This window comes from Ornithorhynchus anatinus, chromosome 5 (genome assembly GCF_004115215.2).
Source record: "Ornithorhynchus anatinus isolate Pmale09 chromosome 5, mOrnAna1.pri.v4, whole genome shotgun sequence".
In the NCBI taxonomy this organism is placed as follows: Eukaryota; Metazoa; Chordata; class Mammalia; order Monotremata; family Ornithorhynchidae; genus Ornithorhynchus; species Ornithorhynchus anatinus.
Genome location: NC_041732.1, coordinates 6,321,316 through 6,348,850, shown reverse-complemented (window position 1 = coordinate 6,348,850; position 27,535 = coordinate 6,321,316). Strand labels below are relative to the sequence as shown.

Genomic DNA, 27,535 nt, shown 5'->3' with positions numbered 1-27,535 from the left:
CCTGTGTGCAGAACATTGTACTAAGCTCTTGGGAGAGTACAATACAACCAAAGGAGGGTGCTAGACACATGGGGGACAAGAGGGTAGGGCGCAAAAGAAATTGGTGGGGGGCGGGGGGCGGCAGGGTGCTGCTAGAGAACGTCACTCGGTCTCTATTGATTTATATTAATGTCTTTCTCCTCCTCTGGACTATAAGCTCGTTGTGGGCAGGGAATGTGTCTACCAACTCTGTTAAATCATTCTATTGTACTCTCCCAAGCACTTAGTACAGTGCTCTGCACACGGTAAGCACTCAATAAATACAATTGACTGACTTGCATTGATGTCTGTCTCTCCCCAAATAGACTGTAAGCCCGTTGAGGGCAGGAAATGTCTCTCTTTATTTGCTGTATTGTATTTACCAAGCCCTTAGTAGAGTGCTCTGCACACAGTAAGCGCTCAATAAATATGAATGGATGAATTGAATGAATGAATGAATGATCGACAGACTAGATCACACTTTGCAGTTTGGGCCCTCTTCTCAGTCCCTTCTCCCCAACCCACCCTCCACTCCATCACAAAGTAATAATATTACTATTTGATCCTGTTTAGTAGTCCTCTAGACCTTAAACTCCTTGTGGGCAGGGAACGTGCCTTCCAACTCTGTTGTACTGTTCTGTACCAAGGTCTTAGCCCAGTGCTCTTTTTACTTATGGTATTTGTTAAGGGCTTACTATGTGCCAGCACTGTTCTAAGCTCCAGGGTAGATTCAAGCTAATCAGGTTAGACACAGTCTCTGTCCCGTATGGGGCTCACAATCTCAATCCCCATTTTATAGATGAGGTAACTGAAGCCCGGAGAAGTTAAGTGACTTGCCCAAAGTCACACAGCAGACAAGTGCCGGAGCCGGGATTAATAATAATAATAATAATAATAATAATGGTGGTATTTGTTAAGTGCTTACTATATACAAGGCACTGTTCTAAGCGCTGGGGGGATACGAGGTGATCAGGTTGCCCCACGTGGGGCTCATAGCTTTAATCCCCATTTTATAGATGAGGTAACTGAGGCACAGAGAAGTGAAGAGACTTGCCCAAAGTCACACAGCTGGCAAGTGGTGGAGCCGGGATTAGAACCCACGACCTCTGGCTCCCAAGAGCGTGCTCTATCTGCTCGGCGTACTGCTGCTAGGTCAGTAGGCCCTGTATTTCTCAGGCTCCGGCTTTCCCCAGGAAGGACTTTCCTCTACACGCTGCCGGACTTGAGACCATTTTCGGCCCTGAGAGACTGATGTCTTCATTGGGGGTGTGGAGACTTGCTCTCTTCGTGAGCGCGGAAGATCGATTTCCCAAAGAAAAATCCATCGCTTGGGCAGTAATTTGCCGGCCTTCCATCCGTGCGAGGAACTCAGAAGGAGGAGGAGGGTCGGGGGTTGCTTCGGTCACAGGCTTGGCACCTGCTGACTCAGCAGCGACATTAACATCATTAACGAGCCGAAAAGCTCGAAAAGCTCGGGCCTTCATGCTGAGGGCGCCGCTCATCGATTTGAACCGCTCAGTGGGGGGAATCCTCCCTGACAGAAAGCTGTGAGGACTGAGAAGAGCCTCCAGGCCTTCTGCCCTATCACGCAAGAGAAGCAGAGATGCCTGGAGCAAAGAACACCGGCCTGGCTGTCGGGGGGGGGGGGGGGGGGGGACCTGGGTTCTAGTCTCGCCTCGTGTGACCTTGGGTGTGTCATTTCAAGTCTCTGGGCCTCAGTTTCCTCATCCATAAAATGAGTCTTCAGTAGCTGTTCTCCCTTCCCCTTAACTGTGAGTCCCATGTGATCTGATCATCTTGGGCTTAGTACAGCATTTGGTACATAGTAGACACTTAAATGCCACAATTAGTATTTTACACTATGCACTTGAGTCCCAATTGATCAATCAGGAGTATTTTTTAAGCACTCGTTGTGTGCAGAGCATTGTACTAATCGCTGGGGAGAGCACACCATAACAGAGGGATATGATCCCTGACAACAAAGTCAATCCTATTAATCAACTGCAGAGCACTGTACTAAGCGTTTGGGAGATTACAATATAATAGACACATTCCTTACTTACAAAGAGCTTACAGTGAGCTACAGGGGGAGACAGATATTAATAGAAATAAATAAATTTCAGATAATGGACATAAGTGCTGTGGGGCTGAGAGGGGGGATGAATAAAGGGAGCAAGTCAGGGCGACGCAGAAGGGAGTGGGAGAAGAGGAAAGGAGGATTTAGTCAGGGAAGGCTTCTTGGAGGAGGTGTGCTTTCAGTAACAAGTTTGTTGGATATCAAGACTGAGAAGCAGCATGGCATAGTAGAAAGAGCATGGGCCTGGGAGTCAAAAGGGCACGAGTTCTAATCCCGGCTCTACCACTTGTCTGCTGTGTGACCTTGGGCAAGTCTATTCACTTCTCTGGGCCTCAGTTCTCATATCTGTAAAATGGGGATGGAGACTGTGAGCCCCACTTAGGACAGGGACCATGTCCATCCCGATTTGCTTGTACCCACCTCAGCGCTCAGTACAGTGCCCGGCACATAGTAAGCACTTAACAAATACTACAATTATTATTAGGGAGGGTGTTCCAGGCCAGAGTAGATGGGTAGCAAGATAGGTGAGATGGAGGTACAGTGAGAAGGTTAGCATTAAAGGAGCCAAGTGTCCGGGCTGGGTTGCAGTAGGAGGATAGCGAGATGAGGGAAGAGTGATTGAGTGCTTTTAAAGCCAAAGGTCCGGTGTTCCGCACACACGGTAAGCGCTCAATAAATACCACTGATTGATTGTAGACCCTCCCCAGCCTGAGTGACATCCCACTGGACTGGAGACAGGCCCTTAGAAGATGGAATTAACATGGGTTGTGGAGCCAGGAAGCCCCACCACGCTACAGCGTTCTATCTCGCCCTTATCACCGGGGAACATCACTTTCCGCGCCGGCCTAGAGAGTGATAAATAGCTGGCTGTCTTCCTGAGGTTCTCGGCCAGGAGATTTTTCAGACCTCCGTGTCCTTCCGGCTTGTCAGATGGAGGCCTGAAATTTTCTTAATCAGCCCTCTCGGTTCTCAGAGGAGCCATGAGTTCAGCCCTCAGACTTTGAAGGGAATTGAATGCCGAGCGCTGTCCCTCTCTCCAGAATCACCTCAGAAGGGAGGGAATCAGGGATGGCAATTATGTGGGAATTAGTGATAAGCATCCCATGAGTTGTTTCAGCTCTTGTTTTGTTGACTTCCCTCCTCCATTCATTCATTCATTCATTCATTCATTCATTCATTCATGCAATTGTTCATTCAATTACATTTATTGAGCATTTACAGTGTGCAAAGCACTATACTAAAGTGCTTGGGAGAGTACATTATAACAAGAAACGGGCACATTCACTGCCCACAAGGAGCTCACAGTTTAGAGGGGGAGACAGACATTAATACCCCAGTGCTTAGAACAGTGCTCTGCACAGAGTAAACAATTAACAAATACCAACATTATTATTATATATAGATAAATAAATTACAGTTTTACACATAAGTGGGGCTGGGAGGGAGGTTGAATGAAGGGAGCAAGTCAAGGTGATACAGAAGGGAGTGGGAGAGAGGAGAGAAGGGCTTAGGGAAGGCTTCTTGGAGGAGATGTGCCCTCAATAAGGCTTTGAAGGTGGGGAGAGCAATCCTCCCCTCCCCACCCCCAGTAACGGTTGCCGGTTGACCTTGATCGTGGCAAAATAAGTCATGGTTGAGCGCAGCTTCCCGAAATGGGCATTTTGGCAATAGTTTGTGAGACTTTCAGGACAAATCCAACTCTGGAAGGGTGTGATCCACCCACCAAGAATGCTAATGGTAAAGCACTTAGTATAGTGCTTTGGACACAGTAAGCACTCGATAAATACGATTGAATGAATGAATGAATTGAATAAAAGGAGCCGGCTCCTTGATGTGGGGTGGAATCAGGGATAGGGAAAGTCCCACTCATATAAACCCCGGGATTTCAGCACATCTGGAATGCCTGGGTCATTCCTCCTGGGGGACTGGAGAAGTTCTTCACGTGACAGACAACTTCCCTCGATCCAGAAGAGGGTCTAGTGTCTAGGTTAGGCAGAACAGTGTGTAAGCACTCATCTACATATCTTTAAATTATATACTATAAATTCCTTTTTTTTAATGGCACTTGTTAGGCACTTGCTATGTTCCAGGCACTATACTAAGCGTTGGGATGGACACAAGATAATCGTATTGGACACAGTCCCTGTTCACTCATTTAGACAATCATATTTATTGAGCACTTACTGTGTGCAAGGCACTGTACTAATCGCTGGGGAAAGTACAATATAACAGTAAACAGACACATTACCTCCCTGCAGCGAGGTTACAGTCTAGAGGACAAGCTTCCCACATAGGGTTCATGGTCTTAATCTCCATTTTACAAATGAGGCCCAGAGAATTTAAGTGACTTTAAGTCACACAGGAGACAAGTGGCAGAGTCAGGATTAGAATCCAGGTCCTTCTGACTCCCGGGCCCGGGCTCTTCCCAATTCCTGATTTATTTATATTAATGTCTGCCTCCCGCTCCAGACTCTAAATTCTTTATGGGCAGGTAATGTGTCCACCAATTCTGTTGCATGGTCCTCTCCCAAGTGCTTAGTTTAGTGCACTGTACATAATAGATGCTCAATAAATACCACCAATTGATTGATGAGCTTTCATCTATATCTTTATACTCTATTACTTCCTCCGCCTTGTAATTTATTTCTCTATCAGTCTCCCCCACTAGCCTGTAAATTCCTTGAGGTCCAGGGTCACCTATAGACTGTAAGCTTGGAAATGGGCAAGGAATGTGTCTACCAACTCTGTTATATTGTCCTCTCCCAAGTGCTTAGGTTCAGTGCCCTGCACACAGTGAGCACTCAATAAATACCATTGATAGATTGTACTCTCAAATGCCTAGTACAGTGCCCTCCACTTAGTAAGCACACAATAAATACCACTGATCGATTGGACCTAATGATAATTGAGGACTTTGTATGGAAAAAAGCCAGTCTCGGTGGTAGCTTTCAACTCCGTATTCCTACCCATTCCCATTGGATCCATGGTCGCCGTAATCTGGTTTTCCCATAACACGATGTTCTGAGGTCACATCTCCTCCAAGAGGGCTTCCCTGACTAAGCCCCCTTTTTCCTCTTCTCTCCCTCCCTTCTGCATCACCCTGGCCTGCTCCCTTTGTTCAACCCCCCTCCCAGCCCCACCTCACTCATGTACATCTCTGTCATCTATTTATTTGTCATTTATCTATTTATTTATTGGTGTATATTAAAGCCTGTCTCCCCCCTTCTAGACTGTAAACTCACTGTGGGCAGGGAATGTGTCTGTTTATTGTTGAATTGTACTCTCCCACACTTAGCACAGTGCTACGCACACGATAAGCGTTCAATAAATGCAATTGAATGACTGAATGTAATCCCTATATCAGAGGAGAACTGAGTGTAACAGAGCAGCATAAAGTTATCTCTTCTTGACCTTTCTGTGTAAGTAATTTTTATAGTTCCATTACCTAGCAAGATCGTTTGCAAATGGCCAGACTAAATGTATGACTAAAATTACCTTAGGGGCCTCTGGATTGCCTTGGGTGGAATGCTAATAGAATGGAAAATGAGTCTGAAAACGCTAAAGATTGGAGCAGGACAAAAGCTCCTTCCTTCTGCCATGAACGTTGGAAGCCCTGGTTTCAATCAATTATATTTATTGAGAGATGAAGCCCAGCTCTTTCTGGGCCCGACCCCAAGATCCCCACTGGATTCCAACGCTCTGGGTTTGACCCTCATCTCTATGCACCAGGGATCTCATTCTGTTAGGGAAGCAGCGCAGTGGATAGAGCACAGGCCTGGGAGTCAGAAGGACCTGGATTCTAATCCTGGCCTTGCCACTAGTCTGCTGTGTGACATTGGGCAAGACATTTCACCTCTCTGGGCCTCAGTTCCCCCATCTGTAAAATGGGAATTTAGACTGTGAACCCCACGTGGGACAGGAACTGTGTCCAACCAGATTGCTTAGTATAGTGCCTGACACATAATAATAATAATAGTGTTGGTATTTGTTAAGCGCTTGCTATGTGCAGAGCACTGTTCTAAGCGCTGGGGTAGATACAGGGTAATCAGGTTGTCCCACATGGGGCTCACACTTAATCCCCATTTTACAGATGCGGTAACTGAGGCACAGAGAAGTTAAGTGACTTGCTCTAGGTCACACGGCTGACAGGGGGCAGAGCCGGGATTTGAACCCATGACCTCTGACTCCCAAGCTTGGGCTCTTTCCACTGAGCCACGCTGCTTCTCTTAAGGTCTTAACCAATGCCATTAAAAGAGAGAGAGAGGGAAGGAGAGAGAGAGGGAGGGAAAGGGAGAGAGGGCGATTGAGAAAGAGAGAGCGAACGGAGTCAAAGCTTACCCCGGTTCTTCTGCCTCCTCCTTTTCATCTGTAAGTAGGACTCAGCAATCCGGCCCCCGGTCAGGACGTGGCTAGGCCTTGCTAGGAGGAGCTAGAACCCGCCAGGTGTCTTGCCAGGAGGGTGACAAGACTCGATGGCAGCAGCTGGCGTCTGACAGCTTAAACCTGGGGAGGGAGAAATGGAGTCTTTGTAATCTCTCTTCCGCCTCCCATCATCCTCTCCTCCCCCACCCCGCCTCTCTCCTGGGGGATTCATTATTTTCATCTGCTGCATCGGTCAAGCACTGACAGGGTGGCTTCATCTGAAGACGTTTCAAGCTACGCCGAATGACACTCGTGCTTCTAAATGTATATCCTGTTCTCCTTTGTACTTAGACTGCGAGCCCCATGTGGGACGGGGACTGTGACCAACCGGGTTATTTTGTAACTACCCAACTCTTAGAACAATACTTGACACATATTAAGCGTTTAACAAATGCAATAATAATAATGATAGTAATAATACACCCTGTTTCGGCTTTACAATGCATCAAGAAGCAGCGTGGAAAGAGCTCAGGCCTGGGAGTCAGAGGACCTGGGTACTAACCCTGATCCTGCCAGGTGATTTTATTCCACATGCACTGTACTCCTCTTTCCCAACTCCTTCCCCTCACAGCAACACTTGACATTCCCAGGAAAGAACAGAAAGCATTTCTCTGTAGAGAGAACTTTACATCAATTGGCCAGAAGGCAGATTTTATCCATATTTTAATTTCTATGTGAAAGTCTCGGTACCATTCTGAGTGACCGGGGTCAAGTCACTTAACTCCTCTGTGCCTCAGTTGTCCTGTTCTCCCTCCTACTTAGACTGTGAGCCCCATGCGGGACAGGAACTGTGTCCCGCCTAATTAACGTGAATCTACCCCAGCACTTAGAATAGTGTTCGACATATAGTAAGTGCTTAACAAATACCATAAAAGAAAAAAATCGGTTCCAACTTTACCACACATGCCTCCTTTGTGACACTACCTTCGGGGGCGTGGGCGGAGGGGGGTGCCCGGGAGCCACTGGAGAAATCAGTCAATCGATCGATTGTATTTATTGAGTGCTTACCGTGTGCAGAGCACTGTATGAAGCGGTTGGGAGAGCACAATATAATAACAGGCACATTCCCTGTCCACAACGAGCTTACAGTCTAGATGGGGAGATGGGGAAACCGTTTTAAGTGCCGGGACTGAGGGGGAGTAAGTAGGTGAGGGAAGGGGGCTATGTCTCGCCCAGCTGAACATTATGCTTGTTTCTCTCTATACCGTAGGACTTTATGAGGACAAATAAGATGAGTAATGTAAAAGCACATTGCCTAGACAAAATGCACTCTTCAAATCCAAGATATTATACATAAAGATGTTTCATTGTAGGGAAGCAATTTTTTCTTTACATCTGTCTTGCCTCCCTATTTAGAATGTAGGGAAAAAACACCTCTACGCTCTTTAGAACTCTTCACTTACCTAGAATGGTACCGAGACTTTCACAAAGAAATTAAAATATGGATACATCTGCCTTCTGGCCGATTGATGTAAAGCTCTCTCTACAGAGGAATGCTTTCTGCTCGTTCCTGGGAATGTCAAGTGTTGCTGTGAGGGGAAGGAATTGGGAAATAGGAGTAGAATGCATGTGGAATAAAAAGCACCTCTAAAGCCTTACTAAAAATCAAATTTCTTCCAAAAGGCCTTCCCTGACTAAGCCTGCAATTCCCCCGTTCCCCCTCTCTTTTGCGTTGCCTATACACTTGAATCCGTCCCCTTTAAGCACTTGACATTCACCACTCCCTTAGCCCCACAGTACTTATGTTCATTTCAGTTATTTATTGATTTCTATTAATGTCTAGACTTTAAGCTTCTGGTGGGCAGGGAACCCGTCTACCAACTCTGTTGTATTGTACTCTCCCAAACGCTTAAGCCTAGTGGATAGAGCCCAGGCCTGGGAGTCAGAAGGACCTGGGTTCTAATCCCGGCTCCGTCCCTTGTCTGCTATGTGACCTTGGGCAAGTCACTTCACTTCTCTGGCCCTCAGTTACCACATCTGTAAAATGGGGTTTAAGAGTGTGAGCCCCCTGTGGGACAGGAATTGTGTCCAAGCCGATTTTCTTCTATCCACCCCAGCGCTTACTACAGCGCCTGGCATGTAGTAAGGGTTTAACCAATGCCACAATAAATAAAATAAAAATAAATAAATATTTCAGGTCTCTCCCTGTGGTAAGCGTGCAATAAATACCATTAATCATTTGATCTTTAGTTGAGAAGGGAGAGATTCCATCCACGGGAAAATGGGATAATTTCTCTTTCTCTCCCTTCCACTCCTTCCCCTTTCTAGTACTCTGGAATTCACCAAAACTCACTATTTTCCCCCCCAAGTTAAGGCGGTGGCATTTGACTTCCCAATCAGAAATAGCAAAGCATTCTGTAATTACAATTTTCCTCATGGATGTCTCTCTTAATTAGTCTTATAATTAGCTGTTGCTTTTTGCAGCTTTTTGTACACTTGGTGGATTTTGCTGACACCTTGGCAGGGAATGTATCTGTTCTGTTGTCCTCTCACAAGTGCTTAATACAGTGCTCTGCACGCAGTAAGCGCTCCATGATAGATTGGGGGTGATATTTGGGGATGTGTGTGTTGGTGGCTGGGAGGAAACACCTAGCCAGACGTTGACCTGAAAGACCTTTGGAGAAAGACTTGTAGGAAGGTGGGACAGGAGGCAGGGTGGTCTAGTGGAAAGAGCGCAGAACTGGGAGTCAGGAGACCTGCGTTCTAATCCTGTCCTTGCCCCCCGGGCTGCGGGGTCACCTCGGGCAAGCCTCTTGACCTCTCTGGCCCTCAGTTTCCTCGTCTCTAAATATAAGGATGCGATATCTGCTCTCCTTCCCTATTAGACGGTGAGCCCCTTGTAGGGCGGCGGCCGTGTCTGATCTACCCCAGTGCTTAGCAGAGTGCTTGACACCTAGTAAGCCTCTGATAAATGTCCTAATAATAAGGTGGAACCCAATTTTGTCTACTGAATGGCTATCGGGCTGGGGGGAGGGGGGAATGGTGGCAAGGTCAATCTGTGGTCTTCTTGAACTGGGTAGCTCTAGACTGTAAGCCCACTGTGGGCTGGGAATGTGTCTACCAAGTATTGTACCAAGTATTGTAGTCTCCCAAGCGCTTAGTACAGTGCTCCGACTGGTTGATCGATTGGTCTCCTTCCTGGGAAAGCTAGAGTGAAATGATTTCCGTGGCTTCGTTCTCCCTCTAGCTACCCGAGGTTGGGCAGTGAGAGTCCTTCCGTCCTGAGGGTCTGCAGGATTGATTTCACCGGACTGCTTGGACTACTGGTTAGGACTCACGTTAGGAGTCAGAGGACCTGGATGCTACTCCTGGCTTTGCCGCTTGCACTTCCCATCTCTGTGCCTCAGTTTCCTCATCTGTAAAGTGGGGATTCAATTACCCATTCTCCCTCCCACTTAGACTGTGAGCCCCATGTGGGAAGGAGACTGTGTCTAATCGGATTATCTTGTATCTACTCCAGAATTTAGTACGGTGCCTGACACATAGTAACCACTTACCACGATGATCATGTTTTGAATTATTATTAGTACATCAATCCTATTTATTGAGCACTTAATGTTTGCAGAGCACTGTATTAAGCGGTTGGGAGAGTACAATATAACAATATAACAGAGCTGGTAGACACATCCCCGGCCCACAGCGAGTTTAAAGTCTAGCGAGGGAGGCAGACATTAATTTAAATAAATAAATGGCAGATAGGGATATAAGTGCTGTGGAGGTGGGAGGGAGGATGAATAAAGGGAGCAGGTCAGGGCGATGCAGAAGGAAGTGGGAGAAGAGGAAAGGGAAGGCCTCTTGGAGAAGATGTGCCTTCAATAAGGCTTTGAAGCAGGGGACAGTCACTGTCTGTTGATTATGAGGAGGAAGGGTGTGCCAGGCCAGAGACATAACATGGGCGAGAGGTTATTAATATTATTATTATTATTATTTCTAGTAGTTGTAGTACCTGAATGCTCACACTGTCTCCCACCGTAAGCCACAGCCATTCCCCAAGCTCATTCAAAGCCGAGCGTAACATTGCTTATGGTCTCCTCTCCCAAGGGAAGCAGCTTGGCTTAGTGGACAGAGCGCTGGCCTGGGAGTCAGAAGGACCTGGGTTCTAATCCTGACTCTGCCCCTTATCTGCTGTGTGACCTTGGGCAAGTCACTTCACACAGTGCCTCAGTTCCAGCGTGGCTTAATGGAAAGAGGCTGGGCTTGGGTGTCAGAGATCTTGAGTTCTAATCGTGCCTCTGCCACTTATCAGCTGTGTAACTTTGGGCAAGTCACTCAACTTCTCTGTGCCTCAGTTACCTCATCTGTAAAATGAGAGTTATGACTGTGACCCCCACGTGGGACACCCTGATTACCTTGTATCTACCCCAGTGCTTAGAACAGTGCTTGGCACATAGTAAGCACTTAACAAATACCACCATCATTATTATTATTATTATTACTTCATCTATAAAATGGGGATTAAAACTGCGAGCCCCTCATGAGACAGGGATTGTGTCCAACCTGACAACTGTATCTAACCCAGTGCTTAGTATAGTGCCTGACACATAGAGTTTAACAAATGCCATTTTTTAAAGAAGGGCCTAGTCCAATGCTTTTCCCTGAATAAGTCCTTTTCTGTTTCTCCCACTCTTTTCTTTGTCACCCTGACTTGCTCCCTTCATTCCCATCCTCCCTCCCAGCCCCACACCACTTACATATGTATCTGTAATTTATTTCTATTTATGTCTCTCTCCTCCTCTAGACCCTGGGCAGGGAACGTGTCTATTTATTATTATAGCATACTCTCCCAAGCCCTTAGTTCAGTGCTCTGCATACAGTAAACGCTCATTAAATACTACCGACCGATTCAATCTAATCTATGAAGCTTGCTGTGGTCAGGGAATGTGTATTTATTGTTATATTATACTCTCCCAAGCGCTTCATCTAGTGCTCTGCACACAGTAAGTGCTCAATAAATCCGATTGACTGAATGACAGCTCGCCGCCACCGTGTTCCATGTCGGTTTTGTCTAACTGTTCGTTTTGATCTTGTCCCCCAGCGCTGTGCAGCGAGGAGTGTAAGCACGGGAGATGCGTCTCCCCGGACACCTGCCACTGCGAGCCCGGCTGGGGAGGGAGCGACTGCTCGAGCGGTGAGTCGGCCGGGACGCCCTCTTCCTCGGGCTGTAGCGCGACCCTGTCCGTCCGGGCCCGTGGCTGCCCGCGGGACAGTGGGCTCCGGAACCGGGCCTCTCCTGGCTTGGGTCTGTACGCCCAATGGGCAGCCACTATCCCCGAGGGGCGGCTGCGCTAGACGAACGGGACCGGGGTGTTGGAAAGACCATCTCCTTTGTTAGGCCTTGGAGTCTGACCAAGGGACATCGTGCATTCGTCCGCCACATGTCTGCTAGGTCACCAGGGGCAAGTCACTTCACTTCGATGCAGCCTAGTGGATAGAACACGAGCCTAGAAGTCAGAAGGACCTGGATTCTCATCCCGGCTCTGCCACGTACTTGCTGTGGGGGCCTTGGGCAAGTCACTTCACTTCTCCGGGCCTCAGTTACCTCATCTGTAGAAGTGGGGATTGAGTCTGTGAGCCCTATGTGGGACAGGGACTTTGTCCAACCTGATTATCTTGTACCTACCCCAGCACTTGGTCGAGTGCTTGGCACTTAGAAAGCGTTTAACAAATATCATTTAAAAAAACGAAAAAAACCTCTTTAGGCCTAAGTTCCCTCATCTGTAAAATAGGGATTAAGCTTGTGAGCCCTGTATAAAACGAGGACTGTGTTCGACTTAATTAGCTTGGATTTACCCCAGGACTTAGTAATAATAATAATGATTGTATCTGTTAAGCACTTACTATGTGTCAGGCACTATACTAAGTGCCTGGAACAAAGTAAGCATTTAACAAATACCATACAAATACAAAAAAAATTTAAAAAGATTTCCCGGCTGCGTTTCTGGCTTTCTCAGTCTCCCAGGCCTGCCCCTTCACCCTACTGCTGCACCGGGAGGCTGCAGGCTGGCAAAAGGGCGAAGGGAAAGTAGCATGGGGTTGCCAGCAGCCGTCAGGTGGGTCTCTGGTCAACCAGGAGGCACACTGAGGCCTCCAGCAAAGGTTTTCAGGCTACCTGGGCTGGATAGTGTCCGAGAGCCAGAGCCAGTCCTGCTAACCATTCAACGAATTAGACGTTACCAATGTCAGTAAGACGTGAGTGGATTCTGAGAGATTTTTGCAACCTGCCATTAAGCTTGTTTCCGGTAGGCCTTGCCTCTATCCACTCTAAGAAAAGAAGAAAGCATTTCTGGAGCTTTAATAATAATAATGATGTTAGCTATTATCATTGTATTTAAGTTCTTACTATGTGCCAGGCACTGTTCTAAGCGCTGGGGTAGATTCAAGGTTGTCAGTTCGAATTCAGTCCCTGTCTTGCATAAGGCTCACAGTCACGGTAGCAAGGAATGGAATCGAGCCCCCATTTAACAGATGGGGAAACTGAGGCCCAGAGAAGTGAAGTGACTTGCCCATGGTCACACAGCAGACAAGTGGCAGAGCCGGGTTTAGAACCCGGGTCCTCTGACTCTCAGACCTGTGCTTTATCCACTAGGCCATGCTGTTTCTCTGATTTCTCCTTATACATTGATTGAAGGGGGGCACCATGTGAGAAAGGTTATATTTGATGTGAGCTATGTGTGCTTCTATGCATATACAGAGCACATAGGTATCGTACATGTTTATCTCCGGTACGTACGACTCCAGTTCTCTTAGTTTGCCTCAAAGTAGGGTCGATCTAGCTGTATCCTGCAAGGCTCCTTCTGAGTGGTGAAAAATAAAAAAGTAACTCCAGTCCAGCTTAGGGAACTATTTCCTTTCATGTGTCCTATTATCTTGTTTATCGGTGATTGTCGGCCCCCTTTCTTTGGACATGTTAACTGTGAGTTATGGGATGAGAAACAAAGGCACCTGAAGGGTCTGGGCAAACATCTGGGGAAATGGCATGGAAAGGAGCCCTGGCATTCTGGGTTTCCTCCGGGTGGCCCTTGGCCTCGGATGGGATTCGGTTGGGATTCGGTTGGGAGTTGGAAATGGGAGAGGCTGGAGACATAACCTGCTTTCATCCTTTGTTGGGGAAGGAGATTTCAGCTTTGGAGCTCCAAGAGCTGGCAGGGAGATTTCAAACTGTTGAAGCCTGTGAGGGAAATGGCTGGGGGCGGGGGGGAGGCATGATGTGTGTTTGTGTGGTATATGTGTGGATGTAAAAACCAGGCAGAGAGGTTCAAATGGTCTAGGAGTGCACACAGAACCTTCCATTTCCTTCCACTCAATAATAGTATTTATTGAGTGTTTATTATGTGTAGAGCATTGTATTAATCGTTTGGGAGAATGCGATACTACAGTTAGCAGACACGTCCCCCTCCCTCAACGAGCTTACGGCCTACGGACAAGCTTGCACTCTTTCCAGCATCCCCAGGGAACCCTGGGCAAGTCACTTTACTTCTCTGCGCCTCAATGACTTCATCCATAAAATGGGGATTAAATCCTCCCCGCTCTGATTTAGACTGAGCCCTACACAGAACGGGAACTGGGTCCAACTTGATGGTCTTGTGTCAAGAATAGCGCTTGACACATAGTAAGCGCTTAACAAATACCATAAAAAAAAAAACCCTGAGTAGCTAGTCGAATCATCAGCCCCAGTGACCGTGAATAATCAGGGAGAAGGATTGTCAGGTAAGATTTGTCTGCAGCCTGATTTCTTTGAGGCCTGATCTAAAATTTCTTCCAGGGTGACAGAAAGGGCAGGGACTGGGGTTGTGTTTCTTGGTTTGTCTTTTTTGTTTGTTTGCTTCTTAGTTTTTTGGCATTTGGTAAGTGCTTACTATGTACCCGATACTGTTCTAAGCATTAGGACAGATACAGGGTAATCAGATCCCAAGTGGGGTTCACACTCTTTATCCCTATTTTACAGATGAGAAGTGAAGTGACTTCCCCAAAGTCAGACAGCGGGCAAGTGGCGGAGCTGAGATTAGAACCCAGGTCCTTCTGACTCCCAGGCACGTGCTCTAGCCACTAGGTCGCAGTGCTTCTCCAGCATGGAAAGAACTCTGGTTTGATAGAGATGCAGAGATCAACACAGATCATTTAGAGATGTTAAAATAACAAACTTGGGGAGGCAGCAAGTGATGGCGTGTGAGGTCATAAAATCTCTCTTCTGGGTGATCATGAAGAGTAAAGGATGAGGTGTCAGTTTACTGATCACCCACCCTGAATAAAGCCCATGGAGTGACTCTTATTAAACAGCACTCATCTTGCAAATGAAGATAAAAAGAAAAAAAAAGAGTTTTCCTATATTGAATCTCTAGCTTTTTAAAGTAATTAGGAATATTAAAGCACTGACAATGATTGAGATAGAAACATTATTCATAACTTTTATTTCCACACCGGGCAGCGATCCAGTCTATTTCATTTACGAGCTTTCAGCTGTAAAAAAGGGGAATGTGAGCCAATTCCTAAATTAAACATGCCCTGTTAACTTTTATAAACGATACCCAAGGATTCACATGGAAATGTTTCGGCTTAGTCGCACCCGGGGCAGCGTTCACATTCGGGCAACCGAATGAAGAGAGTCCGTGTTCCTCTATGAATCCGTTTTGCGGCCTAAGCCTTAGAGGATAGAATTCACTCATTTGTTCGTTTATTCAGTCGTATTTATCGAGGGCTGACTGTGTGCGGAGCACTGTCCTAAGCACTTGGAAGAACGTACAACAATACAACAGACACATTCCCTGCCCACAGCGAGTTTACAGTCTAGAGGGAGAGACAGACATAAACAGAAATAAATAAATTCCACAGATGGACATAAAGAGAGTTTACGTGAGCGAGAGAGTTTGGTGTGCCGGCCCGGAAGCCACTCGAAGAAGGGGGAGCGATGAGAGCGGGTTCTGGGTTCAAGTGGGCCCTGCTCCTCGAGGATGAACTCCGGCAGACAGAGAGGGTGGGCAGTCGTGAGTTCCTGCACCGTATCCTGAGGCCCCAAGCCCACTGGCCAGTTAGTCCAGTGGTTAGTGGGAACTGGGGTGTGTTGGGAAGCAGGCTTGGGGGGAGCGGCCTGGGTGCCACTGGCCAAGAGGACGGGGTGGCTCTTCTGAGGGGGAGCAGGGAGACCCCCAAACCCTGGGCTCTGTGCGGGACCTGAGGGAGGGGGAGAAGAAGGAGAGCAGAAAGGAGGAGCTGAACCTTTCTGTCTGCTCAGTATAGTGCTCTGATTACAGTCAGCCCTCAATAAATGCCATCGATCGATTATATTGCCCTCTCCCAAGAGCTTAATCCAGTGCTCTGCACACAGTAAGCGCTCAATAAATACCATCGATTGATCGTAGTGTCCTCTCCCAAGCGCTTAGTCCAGGACTCTGCACCTATAAACGCTCAATAAATACTTTTGATCGATGGATTGAAGAGAACTGAAGCATAAACTTGGTGGCAAGGCCAGCACAGAGGATGTAAGGGACACTCCTGGGCTGTAGGAGAGAGGCCCCTCCCTTTCAGAGACAGAGCCCCCCTCCCCATCCCTGAGGGGGTAGTGCATGCCGGGAGAGGCAGGTTCTGGGGCTGCCTTTCTTTCTTTCCTCTCCCCTCCTTCTCCCCCCAAACTCCACCCCAGTGTACCCCTGTCCACCAGCAGAGGTGCCCAGAGGGGGTCACTCAGAGGGATAAAAGGTCACAGTTGGAAAGGGGAAATGAAGAACCTTGGCCAAGCCCAGTCTTTTTTTATTATTAATATCCAGGCAGTCAGTTGTATTTATTGAGCACTTACTGTGTGCAGAGCACTGGACTAAGGGCTTGGGAGAGTAAGATAGAACAGTAAACAGAAACATTCCCTGCCCACAACGAACTTGCAGAGTGGGGGGGACAAACATTAATATAAATAAATTGAAGATAAGTTCATAGTACTATGTGGCTAGGAGGGGCATAACTAAAGGAAGCAAGTCAGGGCAACACAGGAGGGAGTGGGAGAAGAGATCATTATTAGTATTATTATTATTATTATTACTGCATTTGTTAAGCCCTTACTATTCTAAACACTTTTCTAAACTGTTCTAAAACTGTTCTAAACTGTTCTTCACCGGTGCCCACAGTCTAAGTAGGAGGACAAACAGGCATTGAATCCCTATTTTACAGGTGAGGAAACTGAGGCCCAAAGAAGGAAAGCGATTTGCCCAAGGTCACCCAGCAGGCAATTGGCAGAACTGGATTTAGAACCCAGGTGCTCTGACTCCCAGACCCAGCCTCTTTCCTCTAGGCCCTGCTTGCAGAGTAATAAAAATAATAATAACTGTGGTATTTGTTAAACACTTGCTGCGGGCCAAGCACTGTACTAAACACTGGAGTAGGTACAATATAATCAGGCCGGACCCAACCCTGTCCCATAGGGGGCCCATAGTCCAAGTAGGAGAAGAGTGGGATTAAATCCCCGTTTTACAGATCAGGAAACCGAATCACAGAGAAGTGAACGGACTTGCCCAAGGTCACACAGCGGACAAACGGCAGAGCCGGGATCAAAACCCAGGTCCTCTGCCTCCCAGGCCCGAGCTCTTTCCACTAGGCCACACTGCTCCTCGAAGGGAAAGGAGAAGGGAAAGAAGTGCGAATTGAGAATGTAAAATGTTAGACACGGGCTCACTACCGACCAGATTCAGAACTTGCCTTGTGCCTGAGACGGGGAAAATTTTCAATTGAGATGGATGCACATGGAGAACCTTCAGATTTCTAAAAGGCACACTGGCCCATGGTAACGGACAGCTCTGACGAACCCCGAGCCGCTATTGGTTCTAGGAGGGTGTGCGTTTAATTATAGAAGTGCACAGGGTTGTTGTTTGCTGGAGTGTGATGATTGCAAATCGCACATATAGCACTGTCAGCGAAAGATTAACAGATGTAGAGAAGAATGTGTGCTTGAAATTAGTTTTACTTTAATAATTGGCAGTGGGGCAAGGGCTCGGCTAGGTGGGAATTTGATTTCTCCGTCTGCTGCCGAAGGAAATCGCTGAGGTCCACGGGTGGATTTTTCCATTCCGTATTCCCATTAGGTTTCGGTTTCCCACTTGAGTGGGAACCCCCGAGCCTAGGCTAATGGAGATTCCGTTAAAAAAATAGAAAAAAATGATGGCGCCGCTGAGTTTTCGGAGAGAAAATAAGCCGCGTTTCGACTCTCCCCCTGAAATTAGCGGATTGCTTTGTCATTCAAGTGGGTTTGCTTAATGAAAATCGATTAGCAGAGAGGTTGGCATTAGCAAATTAGCAGAGAAGCAGCATGGCCTAAAGGCAAGATCAGGGGCTTGGGGAGTCAAAGGATGTGGGTTCTAATCCCGGCTCCGTCACTCGTCTGCTGTTACGTGACCTTGAGCAAGTCGCTTAATTTCTTTCTGCCTCAGTTACCTCATCTGTAAAATGGGGGTGAAGACTGTGAGCCCCACACAGGACAGAGACCGTGTCCAACCTGATTAGCGTGTATCTACCCCAACGTTCAGAACAGTGCTTGGCCCCTGGTAAACACTTAACCCCATAATTATTATTATTTCTAGGTTTGCCTTCTGCATTCGATCACGACTCCGAAAGCCCACTGATGTCAATCAGAGGGCCGAATCTGGGGAGAGGGGTGGTGTGGAATCTGTAGGCCAGCATTATTTATTTTTGTCCACCAAGGGCCAAGTGCTAATTTGCCGGCAAACTTGAAGGTGCCCATTTCCCTGTTCTTCATTTGTTAGGCGAACATTACCTAACTTTGCCAGATTGTGACACTTTAAAGAGAAAGAATCATAAAGGTGATTCAGACTTACTGCTTGATGGCACCCTATGTTTAAAGGTCTTCCTTTCCCACGGCCTGTGCCAAACTCAATATCACCAAAGAGGCTCAGCATGGCCTGGTAGATAGAGCCCGGGCCAGGGAGTCAGAGGACCTGGGTTCTAATCCAGCCTCCGTCCCTTGACTCCCGTGTGACCTTGGGCAGGTCAAATCCCTTTTCGGTGCCTCAGTTCCCTCATCTGTCGAATGGATTTAAGACTGTGACCCCCATGTGAGACAGGGACTGCATCCAGCCTGATAAACTTGTATCTACTACAGTGCCTGGCACATAGTGAGCACTTAAAAAATACATTGTGGGCCGAGAATGTGTCTGTTTATTCTTATATTGTACTCTCCCAAGCTCTAAGTACAGTGCTCTGTACCCAGTAAGCGCTCAATAAATACGATCGAATGAAATACTGTTTTTTTTAAAAAGGTCTAAATGAGCAAGCATTTGGAGAGGGGAACGGAGGGAGTGAACGTCGCCCTCTACAATGGCGAAAATGCAGGTCGGTTCTGCCTTTGAAGTTCCCGAGGGCCAGGCGAGCCCTTTAATGGCTGGTCCAAAGCTTGCGTTTGATGTACATATGTCGAGCCTTAAGTGGCTTCCGGCGGCGACAGACTCTAAAAATGAAACGCGGCCTCGGATTTCTCTTCAATTGCTGTTCCCAGACTGACTGTTCACCTCATCCTCAGATGTCTGTGTCGGCTTGAGGCTCTCCGCATAAGCAAGTGTCTCCATTTTGGAAAGAGCACGGGCTTTGGAGTCAGGGCTCATGAGTTCAAATCCCAGCTCTGCCACTTGTCAGCTGTGTGACTCTGGGCAAGTCACTTAACTTCTCTGTGCCTCAGTTCCCTCATCTGTAAAATGGGGATTAAGACTGTGAGCCCCACGTGGGACAACCTGATTCCCCTGTGTTTACCCCAGCGCTTAGAACAGTGCTCTGCACATAGTAAGCGCTTAACAAATACCAACATTATTATTATTATTATTATTTACCAGCCTGCTCCGGTCCTGGGAAACTGCATCAGCCAATCAATCATCGGTGGTATTTACTGAGCGCTTAGTGGGCGCAGAACACCGTACTAAGCGCTTAGGAGAGGACGATACAAGAGAATTAGCAGCTGCCCACCAGGAGTTTACAGTTTAGAAGGGGAGACAGACATTAAAGTAGATTATGATTATGTGAGGAGAAGCAGCGTGGCTCAGGGGAAAGAGCCCGGGCTTGGGAGTCAGAGGTCATGGGTTTGAATTCCGGCTCTGCCACTTGTCAGCTGTGTGACTGTGGGCAAGTCACTTCACTTTTCTGTGCCTCAGTTACCTCATCTGTAAAATGGAGATTAACTGTGAGCCTCATGTGGGACAACCTGATTATCCTGCATCTACCCCAGCACTTAGAACAGTGCTCTGCACATAGTAAGCACTTAACAAATACCAACATTATTATTACTGTGGGGGTGAATAACAAATGTTTAAAATGCATAGGCAACATACAAGGGAGAAGAATAAGGGAAACGGGGGCTTAATGGGCGACAGTTCTTGGAGGAGTTCATTTTTGTCTGCCTCACCCACTAAATCATCATCATCATCATCATCATCATAAATTGCACTTGAATCCGTACCCTTTGGACACTTGGTATTAAAATGGGGATTAAAACTGTGAGCTTCACTTGGGGCAACCTAATTACCCTGTATCTACCCCAGCACTTAGAACAGCGCTCTGCACATAGTAACCGCTTAACAAATACCAACATTATTATTATTATTATTAATCCCCATTTTACAGATGAGGTAACTGAGGCACAGAGAATTTAAGTGCCTGGCCCAAAGTCACACAGCCGATAAGTGGCGGAGACAGGATTAGAACCCACGACCTCTGACTCCCGAGCCCGGGTTCTTTCCACTAAGCCACGCTGCTGCTTCTCTTGGCACTTGGTAACCCTCAATAAATACCAGCAAGTACCTCCTCAAAATAATAAAAATGGTGGTATTTGTTAAGCACTTACTATGTCATAAGTGCTAGATCCAAGATAATCAGATGGGACACAGTCCCGATCCCACATGGGGCTCACGTTCTAAGTGGGAGGGAGAACAAGTATTGAATCCCCATTTCCCAGATGAAGAAACGGAGGCCCAGAGCAGTCAACGAGCTGCCCGCTGCGGGCACCCGGCAGGCGCCGGGCTGACTCAGAATTTGAACCCAGGTTTCCCGATTGACTGGGAGTCCAGCACCTAGGCCATGAGTGACTGCGTCTTTTCCCTTTCATCGTGTGCTCCTTTGTACGGATCTCTGCTCACCGTCAGAGCTCAGATAAGCCCTCCCGTCAGTAATGACTAAGACGAGGTGTAGGGAACAGTCCAGTGAGTCAGTAGGATTGATTAAGTGGTTTTTGAAAATAATAATAATGATGTTGGTATTTGTTAAGCGCTTACTATGTGCAGAGCACTGTTCTAAGCGCTGGGGTATACAAGGTAATCAGGTTGTCCCACATGAGGCTTACAATCTTCATCCCCATTTTACAGATGAGGTAACTGAGGCACAGAGAAGTTAAGTGACTTGCCCACAGCCACACAGCTGACAAGTGAAGAGAGCCCTCCACTAAATCCTGAGTAGAGTACCATAATAATAATGATGGTACTTGGTAATTGTCAAGCACTGTTCTAAGCACTGGTGTAAATACAAGCTAATCATCCTGACCACAGTCCCTGACCCACCAGGGGCTCACTCTCTTCATCCCCATTTTACCGGAGGGAACTGAGGCTCCGAGAAGTAAAATGAATCCCCCAAGATCACACAGCAGACAAGTGACGGAGCCAGGATTAGAACCCAGGTCCTTCTGACTCCCAGGCCCAGATCCACTAGGCCACACTCCCATCGGGCCATCAGCGGTATTTACTGAGCAGCTATGAGAAGCAGCGTGGCGCAGTGGAAAGAGCATGGGCTTTGGAGTTAGGGCTCATGAGTTCGAATCCCAGCTCTGCCACTTGTCGGCTGTGTGACTGTGGGCAAGTCACTTAACTTCTCTGTGCCTCAGTTCCCTCATCTGTAAAATGGGGATTAAGACTGTGAGCCCCACGTGGGACAACCTGATTCCCCTGTGTCTACCCCAGCGCTTAGAACAGTGCTCTGCACATAGTAGGCACTTAACAAATACCAACATTATTATTGAATGTGGAGCACTGGACAGCAGAGGGACAACACACGTCCCCTGCCCTCTAGGACTTTACAATCCAGAGCTAGGACAGTAGTTCCCAAACTCACCCATGGGTTTCCCTGACCCTCAAACCCTCACTCCCCCTATGCCAAATCAACTTCCCTAAATCCTGAATTCAGGGAGTTTTCTAATCATATTGCAGCAGATCTTGAAGGTGGGAAGGAACGTAGGAAGCAATGTGGGCTGGTGGATAGAGCACAAGACTGAGAACCTGGGTTCTAATCCCGGATCCGCCACTCATCTGTTGTGTGACCTTGCTCCGGGTCACATCGCGGACAAGTGGCGAAACAAGGATTAGAACCTTTACTTCTCAGAGCCTCAGTTCCTTCATCTGGAAATTGGGGATTGAGACTGTGAGCTCCTTGTGGGAGAGAGGGACTGCGTCCAACCTGAGTAGCTTGTATCTATCTACCCCAGCATTTAGTACACTGCCTGGCACATAGAAAACACTTAGCAAATACCATTTAAAAATTTTTAAAAAAGGACCTGGGTTCTAATCCTTGTTTCGCCACTTGTCCGCGATGTGACCTGGAGCAATTTATATCTTTGGGTGCCAGTTCCCTCAACTGTAAAATGGGGATTAAGTCTGTGAGCCCCCTGTGTCCACCCTGATTACCTTGTATCTATCTACCCCAGCACCTAGTACAGTTCTCAGCACATAGAAAGCGCTTAACAGACACCATAAAAAAAAAAGGACTGGTTTCAGGAGCTACTGAGGGATAAAAGAGTTCATTTCCCAGCGTGGTCTGTGCTGATTTTAAGGGAAGCGGAAATGTGTTTCTGGACTGTAGAGTTGGGTGGCCTCAGATGCCATGCCGTGCCATAGTAGCTCCCTGCCATGCCCTGCCAATCAGTCAGTCAATCTGTAGTATCTATTGAGCACCCACTCTGTGTAGAGCACAGTACTAAGCACTCAGGAGAGTTCAACCGAATTAGTAGACGTGGCTCCGGCCCAACAGGAACTTGCTGTCAAACGGGGGGAGGTGGGCCCTATTGACCGTAAGCGCCTCGTGGGCAGGGAAGTCTGTTATACCGTACCTCCCCAAATGCTTAGTACAGCCCTTAGTAAGCGCTCAATAAATACGATTGATTGACAAAGAAATTACAGATAGGAGGAGGTGAAAGAGTATAAAGATGGATACATAAGCGTTACGGGGGTGAGCCCCGCACGGTGTCCGCGTCCGACCTGATCAGCTTGTATCTACCCCAGCGCTTAGTAAAGTTCCGTGTACATAGTAAGCGCTTAACAAGACTGTGAGCTCGTTGTGGGCAGGGAATGTGCTTATTGTTTTATTGTACTCTCCCAAGCACTCAGCACAGTGCTTTGCACACAGTAAGCGCTCAATAAATACGATTGAATGAAATATTTAAAAGGGGGGGTTGTGGATACTTATACGGGGAGGAAGGAATCAGGAATTGCCTCCTGGAGAAGATGTGATTTTATTAGGGTTTGAAGGTGAGGAGAACGGTGTTAGATGTGATCCTCCTCCATACCTTATCTCACCTTGGCTTCACGGACTCTGTCCTGTCCTGGTTCTCCTCTTACCTCTCTGGCCGATCATTCTCGGTCTCCTACGCTGGAGCCTCCTCCCCCTCCCATCCTTTAACTGTTGGAGTTCCTCAAGGGTCAGTTCTTGGCCCTCTTCTGTTCTCCATTTACACTCACTCCCTCGGTGAACTCATCCGCTCTCACGGCTTTGACTACCATCTCTACGCAGATGACACGCAGATCTACATCTCCGCCCCTGGCCTCTCCCCCTCCCTTTAGGCTCGCGTCTCCTCCTGCCTCCGGGACGTCTCCACCTGGATGTCGGCCCGCCACCTAAAACTCAACATGAGCGAGACTGAGCTCCTCATCTTCCCTCCCAAGCCCGGTCCGCTCCCAGACTTCTCCATCACCGTGGATGGCACGACCATCCTTCCCGTCCCGCAGGCCCGCGATCTCGGTGTCATCCTTGACTCGTCCCTCTCGTTCACCCCACGCATCCTATCCGTTACCGAGACCTGCCGGTTTCACCTCTACAATATCGCCAAGATCCGCCCTTTCCTCTCCACCCAGACGGCTACCTTACTATTATGGGCTCTCGTTATATCCCGGCTAGACTACTGTGTCAGCCTTCTCTCTGACCTCCCTTCCTCCTCTCTCGCCCCGCTCCGGTCTATTCTTCACTCCGCTGCCCGGCTCATCTTCCCGCAGAAACGATCTGGGCATGTCACTCCCCTTCTTAAACAACTCCAGTGGTTGCCTATCGACCTCCGCTCCAAACAAAAACTCCTCACTCTAGGCTTCAAGGCTCTCCATCACCTTGCCCCTTCCTACCTCTCCTCCCTTCTCTCTTTCTACCGCCCACCCCGCACGCTCCGCTCCTCTGCCGCCCACCTCCTCGCCGTCCCTCGGTCTCGCCCATCCCGCCGTCGACCCCTGGGTCACGTCCTCCCGCGGTCCTGGAACGCCCTCCCTCCTCACCTCCGCCAACTGATTCTCTTTCCCTCTTCAAAACCTTACTTAAAAATCACCTCCTCCAAGAGGCCTTCCCAGACTGAGCTCCTCTTCCCCCTCTACTCCCTCTGCCATCCCCCCTTTACCTCTCTGCAGCTAAAGCCTCATTTTCCCCTTTTCCCTCTGCTCCTCCACCTCTCCCTTCCCATCCCCACAGCACTGTACCCGTCCGCTCGACTGTATATATTTTCGTTACCCTATTTATTTTGTTAATGAATTGTACATCGCCTTGATTCTATTTAGTTGCCATTGTTTTTACGAGATGTTCTTCCCCTTGACGCTGTTTAGTGCCATCGTTCTCGTCTGTCCGTCTCCCCCGATTAGACTGTAAGCCCGTCAAATGGCAGGGACCGTCTCTATCTGTTGCCGACTTGTTCATCCCAAGCGCTTAGTACAGTGCTCTGCACATAGTAAGCGCTCAATAAATACTATTGAATGAATGAATGAATGAATGAATGAAAGTGAAGGGGGAGAGAGTTCCAGGCATGAGGGAGGGGGCGATTAAGGGGTCGATGGCGAGAGAGATGAGAACGAGGAACTGTACTGGGAGTAGGCTGGCATTAGTTGAGTGGAGTGCGTGGGTTTGTCGGGGAGGGGGACAGGAGCTGGGATAGGTAGTGGGGAGAGCTGATTGAGAGTCTGCCCTGTCTGCCCTGCCTTGCCAGCCCTGTCCTCCATGGTCTACCCTGCCTGCCCTGTCCACCCTGGTCTGCCCTTCTTGCCCTGCCCAGCCTTTACTGCCCTCCTCTGCCCTGCCCTACCCTATCTGCCCTGTCTGCTCCGTCCTGCCTTGTCTGCCTACCCTGCCCAGTCTGCCCTGCCCTGTCCTATCTGCCCCGTTCTGCCCAGTCTTGCCTGCCTGGACCTACCCTGCCCTGTCCTGTCCAGTCTTGCCTGTCCTTCCGTGCCCTGACCCATCTGCTCTGCCTGCCCTGGTCTGCCCTTCCTGCCCGCTCCAGCCTAGCTTTGCCGTACCCTGCCTAGCCCTACCTTCCTAGCCCTGCCCCGCCCTGCCCTGCCCGTGCTCAGGACTCCCTGCCCTGCCCTTCCCAGCCCTGCGTGTCCTACCCAGTCGTGTCTACCCTGCCTGCACCCTACCTGCTCTCTGGGAAGGTGTGGCCCAGGGCAGAGCCAAGGCGGCGAGTGCCCCAGCCCACATCGAACTCCTACACGGTCAGAGATTTGCCTAGGAGAAAACTGGACCCAGGCTCCCGGTCGGCCCCGAGTCCTCTGGCCTTTGGGGACTCCTGGTTCCCTCTCAGACTGGCTGGCAGAGAGCCGGGAGGGCAGAGGACCTGGGGGAGAGCCCCGCCAAGGTGGGGCGGGCCGGGGGACGGCGGGAAGCAGGGCCTGGCCTTGAGGGAGAGTGAACAAAGTCGGGAGGGGTTGCACACACGTGTTTATGTGTGTGTGTGTGTGTATGTACGTCTTTGTTACACTGTTGGTATAAGTATCCACAACCCCCCTTTTAAATATTTCATTCAATCGTATTTATTGAGCGCTTACTGTGTGCAAAGCACTGTGCTGAGTGCTTGGGAGAGTACAATAAAACAATAAGCGCTTAACAAATACCACTCCCAAGCACTTTAGTACAGTGCTCTTTAGCCAATAAGTGCCCAATTAATATGATTGACTGACTGGGTGCGTGGGTGTGTATGTGAGAGAGAGAGAGGGACGGGGGTGTGCTGGGGGGGGTATGTGCCCACATGTATTCATGTATGCATGCCTGTGTGCGTTCTTTATTCTGGGTCACAAGAACTGGCAAATTGATTTTGTCCCCTATGGCTACAAATGTCTCCTCATCTGTAAAATGGGGGTAAGCTAGTTGGTGTCCCTGCCTCTTGGACCGTGGGCCGGGCCCGACTGAGGGGACACCGTGGGGATCTTCAACGCCCTTCCCTCCCCAGCAGCGGCTGCCTTCAAAAGTCAGGGGAAAATAGCTGGGTCTTGCCAAATGCAAATGAGGAAAATTCAATAGGGGAGGAAGAAAAAAAAAATCTTGCATTGCGGTTTCCAAGCAGGTATTCCGTTCAGTGCCGGAGAGACTCCGCAACTGATTAAAAACCCGCAGTGGTGACAGTGGCGAATCCTCCTAGCCTCCCTTCCCAATCCCCCCAACCCTTATCCTCCCCGCAAGGGGAAATTGTACCGGGGGGGCCGCTGGGAGTCAAAGAGGCCCCTCTCTTCTCCTCCCCTCCCCTGTCTTCTCACTTCTTTTCCACACTGAGAAGCAGCGTGGCCTAACGGCTAGAAGCCGGGCCTGGGAGTCAGAGAGACCTGGATTCTAATTCGGCCTCCACCACTTGTCTGTTGTGAGACCTTGGGCAAATCATTTCACTTCCCTGTGCCTCAGTTCCCTCATCTGTAAAATGGGGATTAAGACCGTGAACCCCATGTGGGACACCGACTGTGTCTAGATTAGCTTGTACCTACCCCAGCGCTTAGCACAGTGCCTGACACATAGAAAGTGCTTAACAAGTACCAAAAAAACCAAAACAACCAAGTCCCACTTTTCTGGTAAGGCAGCCATTTGTCAGGCCAGCTTTACTCTGGACAGTCTAGTGTATTGCTGGCTTCTCACATGGCTTAGTGGAATGAGCCTGGGCTTGGGAGATGGAGGTCGTGGGTTCTAATCCTGACTCCGCCACTTATCAGCTGTGTGACCTTGGGCAAATCACTTCACTTCTCTGTGCCTCAGTTACCTCATTTGTAAAATGGGGATTATGACTCTGAGCCCCACGTGAAACAACCTGATTACCTTGTATTTACCCCAGTGCTAAGAACAGAGTCACAGAGTAAGCGCTTAACAAATACCATCATTATTATTGTTATCATTATACACCTCTGGCCTGTACGGGCACAGGTGACCCAGGACACCTTTCTTGTCAGGTGCTTTTCCTCTTAATGCCCGGCCTCCCTCAACCTCATCTCTTGCCACTGAGTTCCGGGGCTCAGAAGCGGCTCCCGTGGTCATGGGGACCTTCGATGGGGTTCAGAAGCCTCCACCAATAACACCCTCGGCAGCTCTGTAGATGGGGAATTTCTGCGAAAAGCCTCATCCTGTGGGAGCTTAGGTACCCCCTTTTGGTCCCGAAATGTGGCCTAGTCGATAGAGCGTGGCCCTGGCAGTCACAAGGTCCTGGATTCTAATCCCAGCTCTGTCACTTGTGTGACTTTGGGCAACTCACTTCACTCTTCTGGGCCTCACTTCCCTCATCTGAAAAGTGGGGGTTAAAACTGTGAGCCCCATGTGGAACATGAATTGTATCCACAGTGATTTGCTTCTATCTACCCCAGCGCTTAGTACAGTGCCTGGAATATAGTCAAAGCTTAACAAATACCATTAAAAAACCCCCACAAAAAAAACACACGTTGCACTGTGATGGGCAGAGGGGCATTTGAAAGTCTTTGGTGCCATAAGACGCCACCCCTCCCTCCCATGGTGTGTCAGTCTCTCTCTGTCTCTCCCAGTTTCTCTCTCTCT

General features: G+C 48.5%; 1 protein-coding gene across 2 annotated transcripts in view; it reads left to right on the top strand.

The window, feature by feature from the left end:
• MEGF11 (multiple EGF like domains 11) overlaps nucleotides 1–27,535 on the top strand; it is a 195,375-nt gene that overhangs the window by 82,442 nt on the left and 85,398 nt on the right. For both annotated transcript variants that reach the window (XM_029066601.2, XM_029066597.2), the window contains exon 5: nucleotides 11,553–11,645. In XM_029066601.2, the coding sequence (XP_028922434.1) occupies nucleotides 11,553–11,645 (93 nt within the window). The remainder of the gene's footprint in view (nucleotides 1–11,552; nucleotides 11,646–27,535) is intronic.